Source organism: Hypomesus transpacificus, unplaced genomic scaffold (genome assembly GCF_021917145.1).
Source record: "Hypomesus transpacificus isolate Combined female unplaced genomic scaffold, fHypTra1 scaffold_42, whole genome shotgun sequence".
Lineage (NCBI taxonomy): Eukaryota > Metazoa > Chordata > Actinopteri > Osmeriformes > Osmeridae > Hypomesus > Hypomesus transpacificus.
Genome location: NW_025813938.1, coordinates 1516410 through 1531744, shown reverse-complemented (window position 1 = coordinate 1531744; position 15335 = coordinate 1516410). Strand labels below are relative to the sequence as shown.

The window sequence follows — 15335 nt, the reverse complement described above, 5'->3', positions numbered from 1 at the left end:
AGACGGCCGTCAGATTTATGATACCTGCACTGTGGCTAACATGCCATGTGTGGGAACGGATGTCTACTGCCATGAAGTGAAAACACAAGGGTTGCAATCATTAAAACATTATCCTGAAACCAAAACAACAACATTTCGTAAAGGCCCGGTGGACCGGGGTAATTGCCCCAGGTAATCGATCATCATACTATTTCACACTCAGATCAGGACGTCTTGAATTATATGATTTTGAACCCGATAAGTTTTATAACATAAAATAAAGTTAGCGTTCGGAAATGAGAACAACTTTGCAAATGTTTATGCTGCCATTTTCAAATGTATTCAGCTTTTTTGTTTCACCACAAGCATAAGGACTTTGGCAAAACCTCGGAGAGACCAGCCTGTCTATCAGACTTGCTCTTGGTTCTCGCTAATTGAGACTCTTCTCTTTTCTAAACGAGTCTGGTTGAAACTGGTGTTGGACCATGTGACCACCTTGCCATTGGGGGCGATCTGCGGTGAACTCGGACTGCAAGTTTGCAACTCATTCAACTTCAGTCTACTGTAGGCTACAACTAGAGAGGTAAGAAGACACGACGAAGGTGAATTAACATCTGATTATTTAAAGGATTTGTGCTTTATACGTTTTCCATATCTAAGCTACTAAAGCCAATCGCAGAACGCTTATTAAAAGAACCATGGAATTACAAGTTTACACTATAACTGCTCATTGCACAACGCGACTGCAGCCAACAATTGATCTTCAACTATTAAAATGTTCTAAAAGTGTTCATAAATCACATAATGACCTAGTAGCCCACCGTTATGAAATGCAATGATATATCATGATTTTGTTTTCTGAATGTTGAATTTTAAGTATTTGACAAACCACTTGCATTGGGCTTTGCTCTTAAACACTTAAAACAAACTTTAACCTTGTTGCTAATACAGTCTGAGACGTCAGTGATAATGTTTTTTTTTGGCAGACATGCGAGTTGCAGTGATCGGAGCTGGAGTGTCTGGCCTCGCCACGGCTCAGAGCATTTACGAGCAGTACCACTCCACCGTCACTCCTTTGACGATTGAGATTTACGCAGACCGCTTTACTCCCCTCACCACCAGCGATGGAGCGGCGGGTTTCTGGCAACCATACCTCTATGACAAGGGCAACACCAAGGAGACGTAAGGAATCTCTACCGGTGACACGGACAAGGCAGAGAGGTTGGTTACACCCGGCAGATAATCTCACTTTCTTCAGCTCTCTTTACCTGTAGTGAATGGAACAAGGAGACCTTTGACTACCTCTTGAGCTTCATAAGTTCTCCTGATTCAATCAAGATGGGTATTTTCCTGCAGTCTGGATACAACCTCTGCAGTGAACCTGCACCAGTAAGTAACACACCAGGTTTACTGTCTGGGCAACATCATGTTGGGAGTCTATAGTCGTTTTTATACACAGTCAGTGTATCTGAATAGAACTATTCTGCCATTCTGAATAGCATCTACTGTTCAGCCTTACAAAGAGAGATGGCCTGATTAGTTACACACATATGCACTGATAGAGGCCCCGGCCTGCCGTTAGGCCTCTTTTAGGAGGGGCAAGAACTAACTGGGGATCTGATGGCTGAGCGGTTAGGGAGTCGGACTAGAAATCAGAAGGTTGTTGGTTCGATTCCCGGCTGTGCCAAATGACTATGTGTCCTTGTGCAAGGCACTTCACCCTACTTGCCTCGGGGGGAATGTCCCTGTACTTACTGTAAGTCGCTCTGGATAAGAGCGTCTGCTAAATGACTAAATGTCATCCTCACCCTGCTTGTATAACAAAGAACTCAATCCTCAGTATAATCACCACCCACCTAGCTGGTTAAAGCGGAGTTAGTAAAGGTGGAAGTCGCATTTGCGAGTCAGAAGTCCCGAGTTCGAACCCCAGTACTGGCAAGATGGAGAAGTAAGGAACACTGTCACCCTTTGTGATCTGCTTGCTCCAGGAAGACCTTGACCACAACACAACCACTATGTGAAGATAACCACAGAGTTTCGTTTCAGGAGCCCTCCTTTAAAGACATCGTGCTGGGGTTCCGAAATCTCACCGACAGAGAGCTGGCGATGTTTCCAGGATACAGGTGTTGTGGTGCATTTGTGGTTCATGCTGTTAGTGTTGCATAAGTCATGATATCTGTTGTCTAAACAAGGTAATGCAACCGGGTACTCTTACTTAGTGTGATCCTTATCAGTTATTATTGTTTGGACGGTCACTGATATTCTATCCCTGCTAATCTGGTGAACGTTTTAGCTATGGCTGGTTCAACACTGCTCTCATGGTGGAGGGGAAGACCTACTTACCTTGGCTGATGGACTGGTGAGTGTTATTCAGTACTGGTCTTATCAGTAAGCCGTTGAGGTTCTGTTAGATCATTCACCTGACATAACTTTTCACACAGTAGATCCTTACAGTTGTTAACACAACACAGTTTTGTTTGTCTCTTATTGTACAATGAGGTATGTTGAGTACAGTGATGAATGTTACAAGAAAACTGCAATACATGTTCTATGAATGTTTAACTGTGTGGTTCTCAGCTGGTTTTATAGTGAAATAAGGACAGTTGGATTATACTGGCCTTATCTCTGAAGGTGTGGAAAGCAAGAACCATGATAGCATGTTGCTATTTATATACAGGATCATATGGCACAATCTCACTACTTCTTACTAGTCTTTTCTCAACTGTAGGTTACAGAAGAGGGGTGTCAAGTTTTACCAGAGGAAGATCGAGTCTTTCAAAGAGGTTTAACTCTTCTTACAAAGGTTCAACTTTATGTAGGGTTTCCTGAACTCAAAGTTATCTAACCTGTTAATTATGAATCAAACTTTTTGTATCGAGAAACGTGACATTAAACCTTTGTATCTGAATCATCTTCATTATTTAACTAAAATCAGCTTTATAATAACGTAATATAAAAGCACATTCATTTAGCAAACGCTTTTATCGAAGTCAACATATTGTGTAGGGGGAATCTGACCCTGTGACCTCGACCTACAGTCAAATGCTCTAACCACTGAGCTATACTCTCCCAGCTTTCAGAGAGTGGAGCTGACATCATCATCAACTGCTCGGGGGTGAGGTCCGGGGACCTGCAGCCTGACCCTGAGCTGACCCCTGGCCGTGGACAGATCATTAAGGTCAGGGTTGAAAGGTCAGTTCTGTCACATGACAGGAAGTGGCTGTCCAGCTCCCTGCTGACCCTGTGTGGGTGTGTTCCAGGTGGACGCCCCGTGGCTGAAGCACTGGGTCCTCACCCACAGCTTCTCCAGGGGGACCTACAACACTCCCTACATCATCCCAGGGTAAACTTCAAACATCAACCACCAATCATTCAGTCAATAGACAGATTTGTGTTCTTTACTGTTCACAAAAGGAATTTATTTAGCTCGTTGTATTGATTAATTCATTGATCATACTGATTCGAATACATCGCATATCGTGTCTGTACTTAACGGCACACAGCTCAGTTTTAGCTTTCTGGATAACGATCAACCTCACCTGTGCTGGTAGGAGTCGTCTGGTGACCGTGGGAGGGGTGTTGCAGCTGGGGAACTGGAGCGAGCAGAGCAACTCTCCTGACCACAAGAAGATCTGGGAGGAAGCGTGTCTGCTGGAGCCCAGCCTGAAGGTGACGTCCTGACGGACGAGCCCACCAACGGAGACAAGTTCTGTCTTCGTAGGAACTCACATACGGATGAGAAGATAGGATATATGAACAGACTTTTGTTTTGTGTTCCTGTTGTCTGTCCTCAGCATGCCCGGATAGTGGAGGACTGGGCGGGTCTCAGGCCTGTTCGCTCCGCTGTTCGTGTGGAGAGGGAGACGATAAAGGCTGGATCTGCTACTGTTGAGGTGAATACTTAGACTTTGTACCTTTAGTATTAGTTAGACTTGTACACTACTTACTTAAGATTATTATATGTTTTAATGTATGCACCTTCCTGCCACAGTAAATGTCTTCTCTGTGTGAACTTTCATGGCTAAATAAAACCGATTCTGATTCTGAAGCTCTAAGAGCGTTGCCTATCAAAGCTGCTGGCGTGAATCAGCTAAATAACTGACACGGAGGGGATATCTTCCAGGTGATCCATAACTATGGTCATGGGGGCTTTGGCCTGACCATCCACAGAGGCTGTGCCCAGGCTGCAGCTAGGCTGTTCGGGGAGGTCTTGGGACGGGATCATAGCTCCAGGTCTCGCTTGTAGAGACGATCTTGGACGGGTTTCTAGACACTGCTTTCACAATGCTATGAGCTCTGCACTGCCTTTACTAAAGACTGTTATATCGTGGTAGTGCTATGACAGAAGTGGATTTTTTGATTTTATACTTTAATTATTATATTATTAATATATTATTAATAAGAAGAATCGTATTTTAACACTATTTTTAATAAAATGGGGGATGTAAAAAAAAAATTATCAGCTGAAAGACAGGAAGTACAAACTTTCCATTTTGTTTGGCATGAATTATTATTGGTATTAATATCTAATCAGTTCTGTGACCCAAAACAATGTGACTGAGAAATAAATAAACATAATGAACAGGCCTGCTTCTTTTGAAACAGTTTATCATTGTAATATACACATTTACATCCAGTGCAATGACAAGAATCTGTGCAGACATGATGCAGCACTAAAATTGCAAGGGCAGGTAATTATGACACAGCTGGCTGATCATGTGCAAGGTTCATCACCGTAACGATACCTTTTTAAATGTGTCTCTTGCCAGGACAAAGTCCTACCACGTAGCAGCTTACCTATACCAACAACAACAAACACAACAGTCAAACCAGGTATCGATACAGTATGAACAGATTTGACATTGTGTCAGGTAGCTGTTTCATTCTAACGTGTTTCTAGGACAATAACGTATGTGTGCACTTTTACACGCGAGTAATCGGGATATTACGGTGTTGATGTTCGAATGTACGAAGAGAGAAGCGTCCGGGGCGGGGGTTGTAAGAAGTAACTTGGCCTGAAGGCGATTCTGTGTGGAAGATGTTTCTTGAAAATGATTTCACCCATGTAGATAAATAATCACATAACCCAACTGACGGTCTGATCAGTGGGGTTAAATATTCAAGTATGTTACAATTCTTAGTATTCCTCTCACCATCACTCTCCTGTTTGTGAATGCTTTCTGACTATGCTTTCTGATTTCAGTAGCACTTCAGTTTCATGGTATGCAGCAGCTGGCATATGCTTTCATTAATATCCAAGTTCTGTTTTTCCAATTTACATCAACAATACTGTCACTGTGAAAAATAACACCACGACCCTCAAAAATGGAGGAAAAATGAAAAACGCCTAGACCGAGGTGAATTGGTGTCACCGTCTTAGGGCTGGATGTGCCCCAGAAACTACTGTTTATCATTTTGATGTTATGATTAGAGCATTGGTAGAGGCAGTTCTTTAAATGTGTTTTGTGCACAGTCTTATGAACTGTACTGTACGACATGCTGAAAGGATATTCCCAGTAGCTGTTTATTCAGACTTTCCTAAATGGATCTTTCATTCGTAAACTGAATATAAGGTCCAATATTTTAAGGCATTTGAAAAGTAACTTGTTTATCTCCACTAACTGTTTTTCTTAATTCTGAGCTCAGTTTCATAAATGGTGAATTTAAATGCTGAGTTTGGAGAGTGATAGAAGGTGAAATGCATCTCTTGTCTGTCACCAGCCAGCGAATTCACCCAGGACACCACAAAACTCACATTCTCGTAACAGGTTCAAATACAACGGCCAAAAACAAATTTTTAGTAATTTTAGAATTAAATGCAACTGTTTCTTAACTGCCTAACAACGGAAGTTAAAAACTGCGTGTTTCCAAGATTCAACACGTTCAATTTGTCATCTAATGACGGCTGTTGCGCTTGACCCTGGTCCTACCCTGACTTTTGTCCATCGGCATGAAACCATGACATTGATGATGAAGAAGAAAACCAGAAATACGTATTGTCGAATACCGCTGGGTACCACTGGGCTTTCCCTCTCTGCTCCACAGCCACGGCGGTGCCTTGGCAACACAGCAATGACACGTGACTTGAGATGGACGAGGGCAGCCCTTCAGCCTTCCCTCTCCTCTTTCAGTTCTCTCTCCGTCTCTCTCTCTTCGTTGGCCCGCACCGCCGGCCCCTCAGTCCTGGGACCCGGAGCTGGAGTGGGGGATGCCCCCGGGGCTGTGTGCGGAGGCCCGGCCCATCATCTCCTGGCCCCACTCCCGGTGGCTGGACTCCTGGAGGCCCCGGCCGGTGGTCTCGATGGGTAGGGCGCAGGAGGCGAAGGCAGCCAGCAGGCAGCAGATGCAGTACACAGACAGAGTCAGGTACAGAGACGACTCCAGCATCACCTGCAAGTTCACCTTTTAAGTTTGCAGTTTTGTACAGGTACAGGTACTTGTTACAAATGTTACGAGGGAATAAGGATATACATTTTTATGCATGAGGCACACTAAAGAAAGCCTGCCATGAAGATCATTTGTGTCACCGCAGAATTTTTACAACTTGACTATGCAAAGCAGTAGAAGGGAGAGTCGTGATGGCTGGAGATTGAATTCAAAGGAGATTGAATTCAAAGGAGATTGAATTAGAAGTGAAGGTTGTAGGTTGTTGGGTTCGTTACCTGGGCAACGAAAGGTGTGATAAGGGCTCCTACTCTGCCCACCCCACTGCTCATGCCCAGACCCAACGCTCTGGTTGCTGTTGGATACACCTGTACAGGAAGCAAACAATATCTGTGTTTACGCTTGAAACACTTCCGCAAAATATTCCTAAAATACAACATAAATGTAATCTTTAGCCCATCTCAAAATACCTGCTTTACATGACCATGGGGCAATAAAGGGTACAATAAAATCTGATTGGACTTCCAAATCAGTTATTCGAGATTGTTCGGTAAATGAAAAAGATTATTTAAAAGCGGTGGCACTACGAGACCACAGATTTCTATAAATTGTCAACATCAGCAGACCGTGGCTTGGACGAACAGAATATCTCCAGCGAATTTAACTTAGTCAGCTTATGGTTGCTAGCATTTGGCATCACTTTATATCAAACCTAAGAAAAATCCTTACCGGTCAACCACAAGTGAAAATGGTCTGATCCTGTTTCAGAGGTGACGAGCACTGAAGGTAAATAAACACACCAGACAGGTAGGTAGCGGGGGAAGAGAACTGACCTCAGGCGTGTAGACATAAGCAGCCTGAAACCCTCCGGCTATGAACGCTCTGGCGATGAAAATCAGCACTGTCAGGGAGGTCCTGGTGGAGCAGAACCGCAGCAGAACCGCAGTAGAACCGCAGCAGAACCACAGCAGAACCACAGCAGCGTCAGAAACACAAAGTCAGAAAACGGCAGGAACAGCACACTGACCCAGTGGAAGCTGGGGGAGCATGGACTCAGTGACAAACTGATTTCCTGCACTCACTAATAAACACATTGAATTATTCCATCAGAAATAACACACAATCTAAAAAAACTGTTTTTCTACAATTGCAAAGAAGCGTGGACCGTCTATCTAACGGCGGTCTCTGGTGACAGCTGGATGTGTGTGTGCCAGACGCTGCCTTGCCTTCCTACGCAGGCGTACAGCGGCACCATGCAGAGAGAGAAGATGAAGAAGCACAGAGCCATAGTCTTCCTCCGGCCCAGACGGTCGATGGCCCACAGCGTCACCAGCAGGCCTGCACAATGTCAGAGGATACATCACACCAGGTGCTGACCATGAGCATTAGTTCACAGGTAACAAGGCCTTAGTAAGTTAGAACGTGTTATTAACACCTATGAATATCAATAAGCACCTTACAAGGGTCTTATTACCTGTTAACTAACGCTTATCTCCTCTTAAAATAACCCTAGCCATAACCTAACTCTAAGTGATGTTAGTAACACTTTCTTTTTAACACATTAACGCATTAACGGGCCTTACTACCTATTAACTAATGCTCTAGCGATCATCTGGATGTGAAGTGATATATTATATATTATAACAAGAACTTGGATTGTGGAAGTATTACCTTGAGTCATCATGTATTCATTTAGCTGATGCTTTAATCCAGAGAGATTTACAGGAGAGGATTTGGTCCTGTGACCAACTTAATCTGCAGTGATATTCTCTGCCACTATCCCTATCCTTGCACACCAGCATGTTTAGAATTAGACCAAGACAAAGCATTGATCTGCATATATAAAAAAAATCAATGAATTTACTCCAAAGTACCTGGGAACTCAGACAACGTTGTCCACAGCAAATCCTTGTAGTCGTCAGAGTTGAGGTATTTACACTCCAGATTACACCTGGGCTCCCTCTTGCTGCCTTTGGACACTAGAGGGAGACAGAGCAGAGGTCATCAAAGTCACCCCAGCCTTGGATTATAACATCTTTCTCAGACACACAGTTGGGAAATAATGAGTTATTTCCTTCTTCTCTCTACTCCTGCACCATGTGACTGGTTCTAGTATCCAGTCTGAGGGGATTTAAAAGCAGAGGGTTTCATGGTTGAGGCCTGGAAGGTGACCGCTGTCCTTGGCAGAGGTGATGTGAGGCTGCTGCTGCTGCTGGTGATGATGTCAGAGGAGTGAAGACTCACCCCCACAGGCCCCCCCCTCCTGGAACAGCTCCGTGGTGAGAAGCACCAGACCGTAGTAGGAGAAGGCGTTGGAGAACCTGAGAGAGAGAGAGAGAGAGAGAGAGAGAGAGAGAGAGAGAGAGAGAGAGAGAGAGAGAGAGAGAGAGAGAGAGAGAGAGAGAGAGAGAGAGAGGGGAGAGAGGGAGAGTGAGAGAGGGAGAGACAGGGAGAGAGAGAGGGAGAGAGGGAGAGAGGGAGAGTGAGAGAGGGAGAGACAGGGAGAGAGAGAGGGAGAGAGAGAGAGAGAGAGAGAGAGAGAGAGAGAGAGAGAGAGGGGAGGGAGAGAGGGAGAGGGAGAGAGGGAGAGAGGGAGAGGGAGAGAGAGAGAGAGAGAGGGAGAGAGAGAGAGAGAGAGAGAGAGAGAGAGAGAGAGAGAGAGAGAGAGAGAGAGAGAGAGAGAGAGAGAGAGAGAGAGACAAAACATAGCTGTCATCCTCCAGGCCTCCCACTGGGGGATACTGAGTTAATTAAAGATGGTGGCTTCGATGTATAACTTTAATCAAACTATGTAACTCTGACCACCAAAACACTATTAGATTTATGCACTTCAGATCCTAGATGTTCTGCTGCTCTGTGCGTCGCTTTGGATAAAAGCGTCTGCTTTTTACAAGGTCATGATTTTAACGTTTTCCTCCGTCTAAAAAAAGGTCCTTACCAAATAAACCATAACAGAATGGTGGTCCAGCGAAAGTGTGGTGAGAAGAGATCCTGAATCTTCCCACGATCCTCCTGAAATACAACAGACACATGAACACAACAGACACATGAACACAACCCACACATTAACACAACCCACACATTAACACAGGAGTGGAACACAAGCTGACACGTTCTAATTTCCCTGTCAGGATGAACAACTGTATCATGCGTCGTGCCTTCATGCCTAGGAGCAGTGGCTTCTATGTTTGTGTCTGTGTTCCTTGTATTTGTGATTCAAAGTCTACAGCATTATTGTCAACGTGTGTTGTTTTCAAATACGCCTTTATAAATACATCTGTTGTTGTTGTCGTGTGGTATGACTGCTCGAGTGTGCGTCACTATCTGCAGTACCAGCACCTGTCTAGCAGCTATGAGCTTCCCCAGGGGCATGGGCGCTCCGTTCTCCGTGGCGATCCGCTTCAGCGTGGCCAGAGCCTTCTCCTGGTTCCCCGTCAGGACGTCGTAGCGGGCGCTCTCAGGGAGCCACTGTTCACACGAACAGAGCGGTGAGAGGCCAACACTTCAACAGCTACACGTGGGGTTGAATAGTGTGTAATCCCCCTCGCTTACATCTATTGTATGCTAACGTATTCATTTAGCAGACGCATGCTCTACCGCGAGGCTGTACCTGTCCCCGATACACAAAATACGGGGTCAGAATGCTGAGCGGTTAGGGAATCGGGCTATTAATCAGAAGGTTGACGGTTAGGTTTCCAGTTCGATTACGGCTGTGTCAATGACATTGTGTCCTTGGGCAAGGCACTTCACCCTACTTGCCTCAGGGGGAATGTCCCTGTACTTAATGTAAGTCGCTCTGGCTAAGAGCGTCTGCTAGATGACTAAATGTCAATGTACCAAAAGCTCCGATCGTCACACTCACGTAACTGAGGAAGGCGAAGAGGAAGAGGGGGAGGGTGGAGAGGCCTAAAAGCCAGCGCCAGCCCAGCGACGGCATCACCAGGATGGCCAGAAGCACCTCGAACACCGTGCCCAACGCCCAGAAGATCTGCAGAGCACCACAACAAAAACACAGCAGCTAATAGTTGGGTTGATGGTTTTCCTGGCACATACAGCAGCAGCTTGATGGATCCAGTGTTGAGGTCAGCCCTGCTGCTAAGTAACAGCACACACACTGAATCCGGAAGGTCACTCAGATAAGCCCACACACGCTGCTCTCAAATCAATCAAGGTTGGAATTTAAATAATTTTTTAGTTAAATGTAGACACGGCCTTGGCAGGGCTATACATGGTTTGCAGACTGAGAATGAGAAAGGGGCAAAAGGGGAGAATGAGAAGAGAGAACTAGAGATAGGGGTGGAGGTGAGGGGAGGGTGGAGAGGGTGGAGGTGAGGGGAGGGTGGAGAGGGTGGAGGTGAGGGGAGGGTGGAGAGGGTGGAGGTGAGGGGAGGGTGGAGAGGGTGGAGGTGAGGGGAGGGTGGAGAGGGTGGAGGTGAGGGGATGGTGGAGAGGGTGGAGGTGAGGGGAGGGTGGAGAGGGTGGAGGTGAGGGGAGGGTGGAGAGCGTGGAGGTGAGGGGAGGGTGGAGAGGGTGGAGGTGAGGGGAGGGTGGAGAGGGTGGAGGTGAGGGGATGGTGGAGAGGGTGGAGGTGAGGGGAGGGTGGAGAGGGTGGAGGTGAGGGGAGGGTGGAGAGGGTGGAGGTGAGGGGAGGGTGGAGAGGGTGGAGGTGAGGGGATGGTGGAGAGGGTGGAGGTGAGGGGAGGGTGGAGAGGGTGGAGGTGAGGGGAGGGTGGAGAGGGTGGAGGTGAGGGGAGGGTGGAGAGCGTGGAGGTGAGGGGAGGGTGGAGAGGGTGGAGGTGAGGGGAGGGTGGAGAGCGTGGAGGTGAGGGGATGGTGGAGAGGGTGGAGGTGAGGGGAGGGTGGAGAGGGTGGAGGTGAGGGGAGGGTGGAGAGCGTGGAGGTGAGGGGAGGGTGGAGAGCGTGGAGGTGAGGGGAGGGTGGAGAGGGTGGAGGTGAGGGGAGGGTGGAGAGGGTGGAGGTGAGGGGAGGGTGGAGAGCGTGGAGGTGAGGGGAGGGTGGAGAGGGTGGAGGTGAGGGGAGGGTGGAGAGCGTGGAGGTGAGGGGATGGTGGAGAGGGTGGAGGTGAGGGGAGGGTGGAGAGGGTGGAGGTGAGGGGAGGGTGGAGAGCGTGGAGGTGAGGGGAGGGTGGAGAGCGTGGAGGTGAGGGGAGGGTGGAGAGGGTGGAGGTGAGGGGAGGGTGGAGAGGGTGGAGGTGAGGGGAGGGTGGAGAGGGTGGAGGTGAGGGGAGGGTGGAGAGCGTGGAGGTGAGGGGAGGGTGGAGAGGGTGGAGGTGAGGGGAGGGTGGAGAGCATGGAGGTGAGGGGAGGGTGGAGAGGGTGGAGGAGAGTGTGGAGGTCCTACCTCTATCAGCAGAATGCACGTGGCTCTGGACCTCATGGGCAGGAACTCTGCGTACAGCGTTACCCTGGAAACACACCTCACAGTTAACCCTGATTACAATCAAGGCAATATTCCTGACTACAGACAGCAAGCGTTAATGAGAGTGCCAGCAGGTTGTTATTACGGGGAACTGGATCACTGGGAACTGTGAATCATGGATGATGGGGAACCCTATAGCGGGGATCCGTATCACGGGGAAACACTTACGACTGTGGAGCTCCCCCGATGCCGAAGCCGACCAGGGCGCGCAGGAACAGGATCCATCCATAGACCGGGGCAAAGGCACTCAGCAGGCCATAGAACAGGGTCCACAGAACACTCATCTTCAGGCCCTGCACGCACACATACACACCATTACTGTCTAAACCACACATACCATTACTGTCTCTGCCAAACACACACACAACGTTACTGTCTCTGCCACACACACCCTGTAATTACCTGCACCACACACACATGCCTTCCCATAAACAGCACAACATTTCTGAATCCAGCCGAACTCACCGTTTTCCTACCATACTTGTCAGATATGTTCCCCCATAGTGAGGAGCTGATCATCATCCCTATGAACACCACCTGGGCCAAACGACACAGGACAACTGACGTCAGTCCCCGTGGAGACGTTACTGAGGGTTACCCGTCACCCTCGTTTCCCCTCTCCCTCTGCGGGAGGCGGGGCGGGGGGAGCGTGTCGGGGACTCACCGAGGTAAGCAGCGCCACCTCCAGGCTGGGAAGCTTCCACTCACAGTGAAGCTGCGGAGCCAGGATACTGAGGATCATCATCTCCATGGCGTCGGCCATCTGACCCGGGGCGCACACAGGAACACCAGTCAGAACACGCTTTCAGCTACGCACACTCGGGTGGAGCTCGGTGGTTAATGTGTTAAAGTGACTGAGAGTCACGAGGTCCCAGGTTCAAATCCTACCCACCCCACCATACGTCACTTAGGATGAAAGCTAAATGAATAGATGTCGTACATATCATTAACGTTACAGGAACATCCTTTACAGTGGATCTAAATCTAGCTCCAGATGCATATCAGGTATGATTGTGTGTCCTGCCAGCTCACCCAGGACAGGCCAGTAAGGATGGAGAGTTTCCACTGGAACATTCCGAAGCCAATAGCTTCCACAGCATCCTCCACCATGAACGTGTCTATGGCAACGACAGGTGTGTCAACATCCCCCAATCAGAGACAATTTAAAAAAAACAAGCAGGTAATGCTACTGTGGGAAATGATGCAATGTCATAAACATGCGCTGCCTGTTTGTTTGTGACTTTGCATAATTTCCCATTATAGCATTACCTGCGTGTTTTTTGCTTGGGTCACAACTAGGACTAACAAACATGCATAGGCTGTTTGCTAGTCCTATTAGTCCTTTTGATGGCGGTTCACAGGTAGAGACAGGAGGCAGGGTGAGTTGGAACGGGACACCAGAGGGGTGAACGAAGAAGAACGCGATCGTACCGTCGGTCGGGTTAGCGAACTCTCGTGGAACCGGAGCTCCGTCCGCGAGGGCGACAGACTCCAGGTCCAAGTGCCTCACGTCGGCTGGCTCCTCCAGCTCTCTCCCTCCGTCTTCCTCATCCGAGCGCACGCTCTCACCCGTGCGACGGAACTTGACAACTCTGCAGGGGAGAGAGCGCAGAGGGGTGAAGATGGGGACCGGTTCAGAGAGCTCGCTGGAGCTCGCGCCAGCAGAGGCTGAGAACTAGAGGCTGTTGCCTTGGTGATTTTTCCCTTCTGCGCTTCCTGCGCTTTGTGAATGGATTGTCAAACTATGAAACGGATTTTACATGAAACACCTATCTCTACACGAGGGCTATCTGCCAAGTGACAAGGAGTTCTGCATGTCGACAGTTTTACAGTTTCACTTTGAAATAGCAAACTACTCCTGGAACACGACACAGTGAGGAAGCTACACAGAGGCTGCCATAGAAGCCACGCCGTAATTATTGTAATTACAGAACAGAATTGCCATGGGCTGTTAGAACACAGCTAAACATCAAGGGCACGGGTCTTGAAATGCAGTCTTTCGGTTTATTTCAGTACTGCGGGGGAGAATCTCATCCTGATGGGTAGATGTGTGTTGTTTTGTAGTCTGAAATGGAGGCTTGCATGGTAGGTCACACCGTATGCGCCAACCCGTACCCATGCAACCCTATGGAATTGTAGCAGGCCTGTGTCTTTAGTGTCTAGTGGTTTGATCTTATGAATGGACGAGCTTGTGTGTACACAGGCTCCATCTAACCAGCGCAGGAACGTAGTTCCGAATTGACTACCAATATATCAAACGCTTCAAAGAGTCAACTGAACAATTATAACGTGTTGATTAAGTAGATAACGTGGTGTGTCGGAATCCACACTATTTGAATTACGAGCGACATGTAAACAATCTGTACGTAAGTCCTCGACATGACAGCACTGTTTTTAGCAGAGTGCACGATGCCATTTTCTTGTAAAGGAAACCCCAGAAATGCATTTTTATATATATAATTATCAATGCTGAAATACTCAAATGCTGTCACCCCAAATATGGGCAAAGTGAATCAAACGACCACAATGTGCACTGTGCCACTGTGCCTAAGGGCGACGGGTTAGCAAAATGGCCCAGTTAAGATCAAATGAGACGTAGGAGGCTGCAAATATATTTTGTTTAGGATACTCACGGCAGTTGTCTGAGCTGAAACAAATCATCGTCCATTTTGGTGGTATTTGTCGATTCTCACGATGTTTTGTGTCATTGCCTTTGCATTGTTATCATAATGAGCAGAGATTTCAGCACCACGACGAGCGGAGAGCGACCTGTTCTGGTTGTCAGCGGACAGCCAATAAGAGGCAGGAAATCTCCTTCCCGTGGCGTGTCATAGGCCGGAGGGCGACTGCCGTCAAGATAGGTAATGATCTTAGTCTGACAATTCCAGTAATTTGAGGAACTTCTTATCAGCCAAGTTATATAGACATATTTACAGACCAATAGTCAATAAGCTACCAATAAACACAATGTCGGCATGACAGTCTTTGAGTGTTTTTTTCACAAGTGGAACATGACGATATAGATGCAACTTCTAGGATCGCACCGATCTACATACGCCAATTTGTCTGAAGTACCAAAGCTCGAGCATCTTAGTAATCGTCAATCACATTAGTTGGCCTTAAAGGTCTAATGTGAGTATTATTCAAGCCTTCTGGACATTCAAAGTGTTACTTAATAATCTGTAGGACTTACTGAAAATACAAAAATGCAACTGTCAATAAATAACTGCATGCATTAAATACCCACCATGTAGGAAATCGTCACCAGTCCATCGCCCAATGATATGTAGCCTGATGAAATTGTTATTTGATCCCCCCCAAAAAATAGTTGTGTCATTTTATAATATAACGAGGTCTTTTGAGTAGCCTACTGTCACTGTAAATGATCTGAAATAGCCTCCTGATCTGTAGACTGTTCACCTGAACCTTGAGGGCAGAACATTTGACCTACTGTAACATTTGAAGGAGTCTCCTTATAAACGTTTCCTCGGTTTTAAGTATATCAACATCTGAATTGGGTTCCCACTTTTTCC

The 15335-nt window shown here is 47.2% G+C and overlaps 2 protein-coding genes across 2 annotated transcripts; one reads left to right on the top strand and one right to left on the bottom strand.

Annotated features, from left to right (window-relative positions):
* The first annotated feature begins 85 nt into the window (after positions 1-85).
* Positions 86-4482, top strand: LOC124464925 (D-amino-acid oxidase-like). Its single transcript, XM_047016854.1, has 12 exons — positions 86-171; positions 441-581; positions 966-1161; positions 1254-1368; positions 2026-2102; positions 2273-2338; positions 2708-2762; positions 3053-3157; positions 3240-3322; positions 3531-3648; positions 3774-3872; positions 4103-4482. Exons 3-12 carry the CDS (start codon positions 968-970, stop codon positions 4223-4225), a joined length of 1035 nt encoding a protein of 344 aa, XP_046872810.1. The 5' UTR covers positions 86-171; positions 441-581; positions 966-967; the 3' UTR covers positions 4226-4482.
* Positions 4483-6130: 1648 nt separating this feature from the next.
* On the bottom strand, positions 6131-14525 carry svopa (SV2 related protein a). The gene is made up of 16 exons (XM_047016842.1): positions 14436-14525; positions 13234-13394; positions 12835-12920; positions 12467-12565; positions 12268-12339; positions 11971-12095; positions 11725-11788; positions 10226-10351; positions 9703-9831; positions 9302-9375; positions 8608-8684; positions 8238-8342; positions 7590-7701; positions 7197-7278; positions 6642-6731; positions 6131-6369 (listed from the first exon to the last, which is right to left on the bottom strand). Exons 1-16 carry the CDS (start codon positions 14468-14470, stop codon positions 6157-6159), a joined length of 1650 nt encoding a protein of 549 aa, XP_046872798.1. The 5' UTR covers positions 14471-14525; the 3' UTR covers positions 6131-6156.
* Between the last annotated feature and the right edge of the window lie 810 nt (positions 14526-15335).